General features: G+C 39.3%; 1 protein-coding gene across 2 annotated transcripts in view; it reads left to right on the top strand.

The window, feature by feature from the left end:
- The first annotated feature begins 6978 nt into the window (after positions 1-6978).
- Positions 6979-12609, top strand: part of LOC147638321 (serine/threonine protein kinase HRR25-like) — a 60190-nt gene continuing 54559 nt past the window's right edge. The window contains exon 1 of one of the 2 annotated variants that reach the window (XM_086798248.1): positions 6979-7143. Coding sequence is in view for 1 of the 2 variants with exons in the window: in XM_086798249.1 (XP_086654375.1) it covers positions 7077-7143 (67 nt within the window). In the remaining variant the exon portion in view is untranslated. The remainder of the gene's footprint in view (positions 7144-12609) is intronic. The other variant, XM_086798249.1, reaches the window with a different exon arrangement.

Here is a 12609-nt window from a genome sequence, read left to right as displayed (position 1 = left end):
AAAGAAGCTGGTGGACCCTAACCAAAGCAGATCACCACAAGGAACCAAGAGAAAGGTGGATGTGGCTATTGACCTACCCAGCCTTGCTATCCCTCCCCAACCGCCCTATGGCCTCCTTAAGTTGTAGCACCGCACCCTCCAACTTAACCTCTTCCAACTCAACTCAACTCAACCTCTTCCAACTCAACTCAACACCCTCCAACTCAACCTCTTCCAACTCAACTCAACCTCTTCCAACACAACATCTTTATCGACGATGAGGAGATCCCCACCGCCACCTTTTCCACCATCCTCTCTAAAGTCCCTTATGCCTCCCACACCACCTCTCCGCCATGCTCTTCTTCTAAAACAAATCTCCCTTACCAAGCCCTCCACCATCTTTCAATTCTCTCACCACATCCTCAACCTCAACCTCCAGTCCTGGTGCAAAGTCCTCACCTTCTCTGACTGCCTGGTGGACAAGGGTGACTTTATTGACCTCTTTGTTCCACTGAGCGATTCAGTGGATGCACACAAATGGCTTGGCATGTCGTGGATGAAGCTTATTGCCATCTCACCATAAAGATTAGCACTGCCTACACCCCCATTAGCATCCTTGTATTATACCATCAAATTTGGAAGAAGCAGCTATAACTCATGCGCACCACCCAAGCACCATATCCTTGTATTATACCATCAAATCTGGAAGCAGCTGTAACTCATGCACACCAGCCAAGCACCATATCTTCGACATGGTCCATGTGGCTTACCCCAAGGACATCTTTGACGAAGAATATAGGGAGACCCTTGAGTTTTACCAATCCATGTAGCCATCACTCAAAGTCAAGGAAGAGGAAGAGGACACCATGGACACTGCTAGGGACAAAGATGACTCTGATGTGTGTAGCAACAAAGACATGTCCGAAGAAGGCCCCCCAACAAGAATAACAAGTGGTCGATGGGGCCCTTTAACATCAGGAGGCCCCTCTTCATAGTGCACTTACTTCAAGATCTTCAACCAAAGGTAAGGAGAAGGAGCAAGCCTCCCCTTGGACCAACCCTCTACATCATCTCCCCCTCTCCTCATCTTCACCTCACCACGTACCACTCCTCCCTAGGTTTCCCCACCTATTGTATTCATTCTCTTCTTCTTTGCATGCTTTTACTGATTGTGTGGGTGAGTGATGGTGTTGATGTTTTCTCTCTTCTTCCTCGCTCCTTCTCTTGTCTATTCTCTCATATTTTCACTCACTATGGCATCAAGGTAGACGTTGAGCTTTCCATAGCTCTCTCTCTCTCTCTTTGCTACCCACTTGTATGCAAAGCTCCTTTGTGGTGTAACAAAGGAGGCAAGGTTGAGGACCCTAGCTCTCCACAAGCTCTACCAAGAGTGGCTTGAGGTGGTGCAAACCAATAAGACTTGCATTCTCCTCTCCTTCTCTCTATCTTGAAAGGCTTGAGTGTTCTCTACCATGAATAATTAAGGTATGAATAGTGTGAGTTAGGGTGGTAGTGCAAGTAATGTACACATCACATTTTGCCAACAAGCGGAAGAGGTTTCAAAGATTGCATTCAATTGATCTCATCCCCTTTTTGGAGTTTCTTCCCAAACTTTTCAAACAAGGTGGTATAAAATTCTCTGATTGACATCACAAAGATCAATTTCTCCTCCTTAGACCTTATCTCCATTAGTTTAGATGATGAATCTTTCATTCCTCCTTCATGTTCTCATAATCTAAATGGATTTTTTCTTTGCAACATTGATCAAAAGAATCAGATGTGAGACTATGATCAGGTTGTGCAAAGTGTTTCTCTTCAATCCCATGGCTTCACTTGTGTGTCGTTAAGTTTCTCCAAGTCCTCACATTGTGAGTTCATGGCTTTCATACGCAAGATGCAATCCTTTTGAGTTTTTTTTTCTATCATATAGAGTAGGTTGTTACACTCCACATACTAGGGCCTTACCTAGAGAATCTATAGATGAAGGTAAGGTTGTCTTCATAATTCTGAATTTTACCTTGATCAAAGGTATTAACTAGCCTCTCCCACTACGTATAGATTTAATGTATGTACCTTAGTAGGACAATTCGGATTCCTAAAAGCTTCACATTGTTACTCAAACAATAGCTTGACTTTAACATGATTGGTAGATCCATCATATTTTCCCATGGGATTGGAGATCTCTATGAGCACAGTTCTAGATAACTTGCTTGGTCCATATATAAATCCACTTGAGTTTAGAGCACCTTCCACTCCTTATGTGCAACCCCCGTTCCTAGATTATTAAGTATGGCTAAAGTTTGGGCATCTAGGGGCTGCATGGGTTAATAAGTATTAAGTCCTAGCATCTATAGGAGATTGGGACTTGTTGTGGTAGTTGAAGGACAAGTCACTATGGGACTAGTCACCAAGGTTGTGAACAGTGGTGGCACACTTGAGACATATGATGGGTCCAATATATGATGTGTGATTGGAAGTTATACTTAAGGCATGGACCTTAAGGGTTGGTAGATTTCACCTTCTCTATGGATTTAATTTTGTCAAAGACATGTCCAATCCCTCTAGGTTAGCCATGGCTTGCATTATGTTGAATCCTCCTTGATGAGACACGATTCTCAAGTAGACACTATTTTGGGTTATATTTTTATTTATTTATTTGATTTATTAGAATTTTATAATTTTCTTAGATTCTTTTTGGGTTTTGTAATTTATTTGATTTTTTTGAGTTTCTAGATGTTTTTGACGTTTTCTTTTGGCTGCTGGCTTATAACAAGACAAGAGAGACTAATTTTCATACGTAAATAGCCTCTTAAGTGAAGTGCAAATGCTTAGCCAATCCAATTTAGGTCCTAAAAATGCCCAAAAGTTAGCACATGTGCTTAAGAATACACAAAAGTAAGCACAACATTGTCTCTGTTTCACATCTATGTACTCAAAGAGGTTGTTTTTAGAATGATTCTCATGTGCTTAAAATAAAAAAGACTGATTAGTGATGATATTACTCTAAAAGATAGTGTATTTAACCACCCAAGATTGCCAAATTTCACTTGCAATACCTATGTTAATGTTTTGTCAATATTCTACTAATTGAAAAACCAATGAACTAGTGAAAACTAGTAAAATTCAAGAATTTCTTATGACCTTTGCTTGATTAGTCTTTCCTAATCACTTCCTAACCTCCCTATCTACTCTATAACAAGAAAAACAACAAAAAATAAACAAAATTACATCTAGGGTCTAAGCTTATCTTAAACCTTTTTTTGCATATTACCATCTCTTAGATTTGAAGATATTGTATATAGCTATGTAAATCCTCTTAGATTTGAAGATACTATATGAAACTTGCATTCTAAATGTATTCAGCTAGTTCTTAGCATGCTCTGAGAATTAAAAAACAACTAAATAAATAGATTAACAACATACCTAAACAAAAAACAAAAAAACATATTTCTTCACATTCACCTTTCCAACCATATGCAGGAAGTGGACACATCACTCACCACATTGGGCTATGGAGGAATGCTCCAGAGAACAAAAGCAAGACAATAGAGGCACAATGGATCTTCCCCCGATAGCAACGTAAAAAATGTTATGGCCCGCTCCAACTCTTTCCAAAACTCCCTCTCATTCATGAGAAAACAAGAACAAGATGCAACATATCATGGAAACGTACCAATGTGCCGCAATGGATGCAACCCTCTCTTCTTTCAGAGAGATCTACATCATACTCCTCTCAATTTTGTTGTCATGCTAACTCGATTACGGTTCATTGGGTAGCCACACACTCCTCAGACTCCTCACACCTGTTGTTTTGTATAGCTACACAAGTATAAGGATAGAGTAGAATAGCAAGAACAAGACTCAATTGCATAATAAGAGAGTCTGTTACATTATGAGATAAACTGTCTTATATATAAGGTCATAATGTTCAACTTGAACTATAGTCGTACCCAAGGCTCATAAGTGGCCTATTGCAATGCTTAATCTCGTAATCATGCATGAAATACATCCATAAACGATCCATCCTAGCTTGCTACCACATGCTCTTGGAGCAAAAATCATGATTAGTATTTTGCCATACCATTACGGGCACCTGTCCAAGCTGTAGATTTGGACATCGTTGCTTCATAGCTTGATTATGCATATTTTTTGTGTGTCTGTCTTTTCTTTTTGATGTAGAATATTAATAGCAACATTTATTAATCCCATAATGGGTTAATGCTTTACTCCTAGCTCCTTTAATAATATAATTTAAAAGCTAGTTTTTCATTCTTTCAACAATCTAGTTATGTTTGCCATAATCACACATTACTTGTTGGCTCTCACCATTATTTTATTTTTTAGAACTTAAAACCACAAAAAAGAACTATGACAAGTTATCTCCTCTCTATGATAGAGTTATCTCCTCTCTATGATAGAGTGGTGCCAAAAATAATGCTATATATAAAAAACATTCTTGGAACTGGTGAATCCCCCAATATCCCTTTGTATTTAAACACTCATTACCCAATTAGCTTTTCCTCTCTCTCTCTCTCTCTCTCTCTCTCTCTCTCTCTCTCTCTCTCTCTCTCTCTCTCTCTCTCTCTCTCTCTCTCTCTCTCTCTCTCTCTCTCTCTCGCAACTCTCGCAACCCTGAAATTATTAAAATACATGAGCAACCAAATGAGTTGAAGAGATCAATTTTCACAAACTTAAGGTAGTTTTCTTCACTAAATATTATCTATTTCGATACAAGAATAAAAGCTACTATTTTTCCTCCCATTATATGTTATCTTTATAAACTGGAAAATAATATCTTGCATAAAAAGAAAAACATATACTTTGATTGAGAACTATTTATATTAATATCATTTTTTAAATAGAGAGAGTGCCAATAAGTGTTATGCATAATTAATTTAGTTAATGATGACATTGTAAAAAAAGATGCTCCCACATTCAAAAGAAATGATGAGATAAGTTTTTTGAGTGATTGAGAACTATTATAAATGTAAAGGAGTTAATGTATTGTAGTTAATGATGACATTGTAAAAAAGATGCTCCCACCTTCAAAAGCAAACGATGAGACAAGCTTTTTGAGTGATTGAGAAAATGTCAAGGAGTTAATGTGTTGTTTTATCATTCCAAAGTGGATAAAAGGTCAATATCTTGCATAAAGAGACAAAACATATACTTTGATTGAGAACTATTTTAAATGAATATCATAAAGAGAGTGCCAATAAGTGTGCCATGAAGAGAGTGCTAATTTAGTTCATGATGCCATTGTAAAAGGTGCTCTTTTCAAAAGTGACGACAAGACAAGCTCTTTGAGTGATATTATAGACTTTAGATTTTGTTTGTTTAAGCCTCTTTATAACCGATGAGGTTTATGATCATGGTATTGTATTGATTGTACAAAAATCCTTTAAAAATATCATTGTTTTTTTGTGTGTAGATGTGGCCAAGAAACAATACATCCATGGGGAACTCTTTTTTCTTGTCCACCATGAAGGAATCTGATAATGCTAAAAAAATTATCTTAAATTAGTTAATGCTTTTATAAATTCATAAAAATAACAAGAAAATAGTATATTAAGCTTTCATTATAAATTTATAAGTTTATGAGGCATTAGTGCTAACTAAATGATAGAGCAATTTTACTAATAGCCCAAATGCCAAAACTTCCCATATAAATATGAGAAATCTTATGCTATATTTAAATAGTGAAGTCAATATCAATAAAATGAAAATTTTTATTCCAACCACAATAAATGACAAGATTGGTGTTACTATAAATGAGAATTTTAACAGTCTAGGCAATGGAATGTTAATATAATAAAGAATGGCATTTTCTTAGTTTTAAAATGGAAAAATGGGGAAAATTATGCTTTAAAAATTTATACCATAAAGTTAATGCCATAAAGAATGGTAATTTCTTGGTTTAAAAAATGAAAAAGTTAATGCTATTATCACTTTAAATGAAAAACCTAATGGCACAAAGAACGGTAGTTAACAATTTGAAAACAATGGGAGGTGTGGAAATAGCAGCCCACAAGTACCACACGTAGATGAGCTTAGAGAATTTGGACAACTATACTCAAGAGGCTCTGCCTTTATAGGTCCGGACAAAGAGCATTCCAACTTTTATTGGTCCAAACAAGAGCATTCCAACGATATAAAATGCTCTCTTCAATTTTCAAATTCTAGAAACTTGAATTTCATAATCTTAAATGAGTGTTTGGTCACCTAAAGTTTAATACTCTCACTTGATCAAGCAATTCTCACCTAAAGTTTAATACTCTCACTTGATCAAGCAATTCATAGCTTGCATGCTCTACTTGATCTATCACAAACTCATTGATAGGGCATGCAACATGATTAGAAAGATTAAAAAAGGCATAATATTAGATATTAAAGGAAGTTGTGACACATGACACATCAAACAAGAATCATGGAGATAAAAATTAAACCCTAAAAGAGCCAAAGATTTTTCCACATAGATGTTAACCTTCAAAACATAAGCAAGCTCACATAATTCTTCCTAAATGTTGGGCAACACAAGTGACATAGCTCGACAAAGCCCACAAAGCAAGCATTTCTAAAACCACATCCATTTTAACGAAGATTACAAGGGGACCCATAGAGGAAACACATACATGCACTAAGGAATCAATACACAACACCTCAAAAGATGAGATTCTTATGTGTCTTTACCTTGACAAAGAGATATTCAAGTGCTCACCCCACCTCATATTTCCATTTCATTTAATTTTCGTTACAATAGCTATCAGGGATGCTTTAGGCATACTCCTCTTTTGTTCAAATTGTAAAACTTTTGATACTTTGGTCTTAGAGGCCATCTTGGCCTTGGAAATTTTGAAAGCCATTGTGTGTGTGTGTGTGTGTGTGTGTATGCTGACATGGCAAGCAATCAAAATATCCATTTAAAAAAAATACGAAAGAACACCTTTGTGTGCTGACATGGCAAGGTGCATGGTGGGATTAAAAAGAGAGCCACGTGGCAAAAGCAACGAGACCCAGTGTACAAAATTGTGGGAAAGGAGAATACCAAAGAGACCCGTATATGTTACTTCAACATCATTTCCCTGTTTGCTGCTGCTATGGAGGTCGGCAAGTATCGCCGCGGTCGCAAGATTGGCAGTGGGTCATTTGGCGAGATCTACCTGGGTACCTTTGCAAACTTCCCCCCTTTTTCGTTCCGTTGTGTGTGTGTGTGAGAGAGAGAGAGAGAGAGAGAGAGAGAGAGAGAGACAGAGAGAGATTATTTTTGCCTCAGCTCCTTCTTTTGCCAAGAAAAAAGTAAATGCATTTTTTATATCTGAGGGGAACATAAAAAAAAAAAAACGAATAACAGAAGCTTGAGTGGGTTTTTGATTCATACTCAGGATATTCATTATTATTATTATTCCTTTATTTCAGTTTTTGGGTATTACACAAGGACACATATATATATATATATGTGTGTGTGTGTGTGTGTGTGTGTGTATAGAGAGAGAGAGGGATACACACATGTATGTATGCATGTACGAGAGAGAGAGAGAGAGAGAGAGAGAGAGAGAGAGAGAGAGAGACATATATATACACATGTATGTATGTATGTATGTATGCATGTGTATATACATACATACATAAATATATATCTATATATCTACACACACACACACACACACACACACACACACACATATATATATATACATACATCATACATGTGTGTATATATATCTATATATGTCTCTCTCTCTCTATATATATATCTATATATGTGCGTGTACATATCTATGTATATAAAAATATAAAAATAAACACACACACACACACACACACACACACACACACACACACACATATAAAAATATGTATGTATGTTAAATATTAATAGTGATTAATGTAATAATAAACAAGTGCTAGGTGGTTGTGTAAACTAACACTGTATTTAGGCTTTAAATAAAGCGGTTCCATTGTGTGTGAACAATCGCTAGTGTGTATAAGTCTTTTGTGTGGGAATGGCCTCTTAAATGGATATTATATAAAGTAGTGATGTGTGGCAAAGTGACACCTTTTAGGGGACACTTGGTATCATATTTGGCATATGGCATATGTGGTGGCAGCGATCACCTTTGTAAAGGGAGTCTCTCCTATAGTAAGGACCTATTATGTCAAGTAGGATGTGTGGCAAAGTGACACCTATTAGGGGGCACTTGGCATCATATTTGGCATACGGCATGTGGTGGCATCATTCACCTTTGTAAAGGGGGCCTCTCCTATAGTAAGGACCTATCTCTATAATGAATTTATGCTTTCCACTACTGTTGTATCATTTATTCCCTCAATCCCTTTGCCCTTGTGCTGATAATCTCATTGGTCTCATCATCTCTCCCTCTTCTCTTGACCAATCTCAGCTTTTCCTGAGCCTAGCTAGTGCCCTAAACCTAATGTTTATCTGCCGCAAATCAGGGATTAGCTTGGATCAGTCATGTCCATGTGTGTGCACATGACATCCCCTCGACCTTCCTTGATTGGAAATGAGCAGCCTGAATATGACCTATTCTTGACCCTTCAAATTCACCCTGGCGTTAGTTTCCCTTTGGCTATCGTGGTCCTCGGAGAACTTGTGAATAATGAAATAGATTAGCCCTTTTCCAAGTCCATGCTTTTATAGAGCCTCTTCTATGTTGTCGGTGTGCTGAAGGAGTTGTTTGCTTGCTTTTATTGCTCCACAACCGGATACAACACCATAATATAGGTGCCTTTTCACACGTGGCAAACAGGACTGGCCAACATGCTACTGTTGCTGGCCGACTGAGGTTTGGCCCTTCCCATGGGTTGGCCGACTGTGGCCTATGCCCTTTTATGGGCTGGCTGACTGAGTCTAGGGTCTTTATGGGACCAATCAATGGCCCATGGGCTTCCCAAATGTAGGGCCACATAGAAATAGTCTATTGCGTTGCATTTCCTGCTTCTCCATGCACTTGTATGCTACTCCAGTGTCCTTGCATCTAGCTGAAAGCCTATTGATGCTTGGAACACCACATCATCATATGGACTAGCACTGCTCCATGTGCGGGACATGCACAGTTGACCATGACCATGTACGGGACTTGTACACCTGATCATGGATGCTTCAGGTGGATCCCTGGTTGACTCATCCTGGACTAGGGCTCACAAGGGTCGGTTATCACTCTAGGTCCTGCATCTGTTGTAGAGATATGTCCACGTGGCATCCGAGTGCGGGATGCATGTGAGATCCCCTTCTGCTTCACTTGACGGAAGCTGCATTGCCTCCAAATAGTCTGTCAATAATGCCAGATAATCTTTGAAAAAATTCTTGTCAAGCCAAACCGCTTCATGTATTTCTCGGTTTTGAAACTTCGTGAGAAATTGTCTTTCTCTTCGGCCGGAGCCATGCTTGAAATGATGCAAAAAGAACTGTTTTGGAACCATAACTTCGGCTTCGTCCACGATGTCTTGTTCATGTTCATCCTGGACAATGGAGGGAGGAGGTCCTGTACAGGGCTTCAACCAACTAACATGGAATACATCATGCATGGTGGGAGGTAGCTTTAGCTTCATAGAAACTTCATTGATCTTCTTTAGAATGGGAAAAGGCCCGAAGCTCTGAAACGATAACTTTGGGCATCGCTTGCCCACCTTTGCTTCCTAATCTCTCTCTCACATATATAGAGATATATATATATATCTCTCTCTCATACATGCATACATACATGTGTGTATCTCTCTCTCTCTCTCTCTCTCATACATGCATACATACATGTGTGTCTCTCTCTTTCTCTCTCTGTGTGTCTATATATATATATATATAGAGAGAGAGAGAGAGAGAGAGAGAGAGAGAGAGAGAGAGAGAGATACATACATGTCTCTCTGTGTCTATATATATATATATATATATATATATATATATATATATAGAGAGAGAGAGAGAGAGAGAGAGAGAGAGAGAGAGATACATACATGTATGTATCTCTCTCTCTCTCTCTCTATATATATATATATATATATATATATATATATAAATGAGCTTCTTTCAATATGGTGACAAACTCATCCTCTCTAACGCATCTTCTGAGTACATTATCTTTTCCTAGCTTATATAGCTCTCCTGTAATCAGTTTGATAAGGTGCAACAAGCTTGATAAGCTGCTGCATTTTGTCTTTGTTCAAATATATTTCTTGCAAAAAATCATAAGCTAGATACTCCGAGATTTCTTCACTCCATTTGGGTACCATGTCTAACTTAAATAAACAAGCATCAGGAAGATCATCATCAACACCAGTTGCTGGTTCCCCATTTGGAATTATTGACATGTGATCGGCTAACACATGCTAATATATATATATATATATATATATAGAGAGAGAGAGAGAGAGAGAGAGAGACACAGAGAGAGAGAGAGAAAGAGAGATACACACATGTATGTATGCATGGAGAGAGAGAGAGAGAGAAGAAGAAGAAGAAGAATATATTATCGTCCTCGGAAGGCCGAAAAACGGCCCATGGGACCCCACGAAGTAAGTACAAAAGCTGTAAACAAAGCCTCCTCCTTTCATGGGAGGGAAAAAAAAGAGACTAGTGTGTGGCCAATTGCGTTACAAGGTAGTCACGGTGCTTGAGAATTTTGATGAAGTGTATGCCAAGGGCAGCAAGTTGGCCATGCGAGAGCAAATTCACTAAGTCGGTGTATCCTTCTAAAGTGGTGCTGAAATCTCTCCTTATGTGCTGATATTGTGGGCATGTTAAAAGAACATGCTCCTTTGTCTCCACTGCTCTCAGATTACATAGCCGGCATAATCTTTTCTCTCTCGAGACACCGCTCCATGCTCCTCTCTCAATCGCGAGAGAGAGAGAGAGAGAGAGAGAGAGAGAGAGAGAGAGACATGTATGAGAGAGAGAGAGAGAGAGAGAGAGAGAGAGAGAGAGAGAGAGAGAGAGAGAGACATGTATGTATGCATGTATGAGAGAGAGAGAGACTGAAGAAGAAAGAAAGTTGTATTAACGTCTTTAAAAGGCCAAAAGACCTATGAGACCAAAAGGTTACATCATATCCATGAGGTACATCATCCTGGATACAAAATAGTAATAAAGAAAGATAACAAAAAAAATCTAGAACTTTAAAATTTGATCAAGGTACATGAGTAGAGAGCTCTCATATCGCCCTAATACATCCCTCATGGGCCGTTGTGACATGGTGCTCAAGGTGGTAAAACTGAGCTGGCGCGAGAAGGTCCTGCGATGATGGGAGATGATGGCCCGGATCTTCCTGTGGTGGCGTGGTCGTGGGCGAGGGCCATGGGGTCTGGGGCGTCGAGCTCTGCATAGCTCAGTGGCTCTGTCGAGTGTCACACCTCTCGGCCGAGCTCAGAGCCACTGAGTTATAGATATATATACACACATGTATGTATGCATGTATATATACATACATACATAAATATATATCTATATATACACACACACACACACACACACATATATGTATACACGTGTGTATATATATCTATATATGTGTCTCTCTCTCTATATATATATCTATATATGTGTGTACATATCTATGTATATATAAATATAAAAATAAACACACACACACACACACACACACACACACACACACACACACACACACACACACACATATCTATATGTATGTATGTATGTAAAATATTAATAGTGATTAATGTAAGAATAAACAAGTGCTAGGTGGTTGTGTAAACTAACACTCTATTTAGGCTTTAAATAAAGCGGTTCCAATGTGCGAACAATCGCTAGTGTGTATAAGTCTCATAGTCACAGGGGACGGAGGGGACGGACCCTTGGAACGGGGGGACGCCGTCACGGGAACACTGTGGGACGGGGACGGACGGACGTCCCTAGCTGGGCGTCCCTCACAAGGCACGGCGTTCCGGGGACGGATCCAAGAGGGGACGGTTGTGGGGACGGCTGCATGGGAACGCTTGCAGGCTACTGTTTGGGCAATGGTCACATTTTTGACCTTTTCTTTTGGCCGTTTGGGAGGGGCTCTTCATGGGCCTTTAGCCTTGGCCCATAGGCCTTGAGCCTTTGAGGCTTTGGGCCTTGGCCTCTCTCTTGCCTCCCTCCCTATAAGAAGACACACACACTCCCTCACACTTCAAGCTTTAGCTTCACACACACACACACTCTCTCTCCCTCAAACGGCAAGCCTCAAGGGCCAAGGTCTCAAGTTTCAAGCTCACACAAGCAAGCTGTAGCCTCTCAAGACACACACTCTTTCTCAAGCTTCACACACACACACACACACACACACACACACACCCACCCATCCTCACACTCAAGTTCTCCCTCAACTTTCAAGGCTCAAGCCTCACTCACTCTCTCTCTCTCTACCCATCTGTCTCATGGATTGAGGTGCGCCATTGGGCAGATCCGCACCTCTTCACATCAGTTAGAGATAGAGACAGGCAGATTTAGAGGCATACCTCTAGGGGACAGGATATGTCAGATTTGTTGGATAGAGCCAGAGACGGAGGAGCACTACATCTGTCGCTGCACAGCATATTATGAGATTCGAGGGCGCTACCATTGCCTTTTCAGAGAGGGATTTGGACCACTGTCTAGAGTCATGGACTATTGTGATTAGC

Source organism: Cibotium barometz, chromosome 5 (assembly GCF_041138505.1).
Source record: "Cibotium barometz isolate CiBa-2024 chromosome 5, ASM4113850v1, whole genome shotgun sequence".
NCBI lineage: Eukaryota > Viridiplantae > Streptophyta > Polypodiopsida > Cyatheales > Cibotiaceae > Cibotium > Cibotium barometz.
Note: the sequence above shows the minus strand (reverse complement) of the source record. Positions and strands in the feature narration are given on the sequence as shown.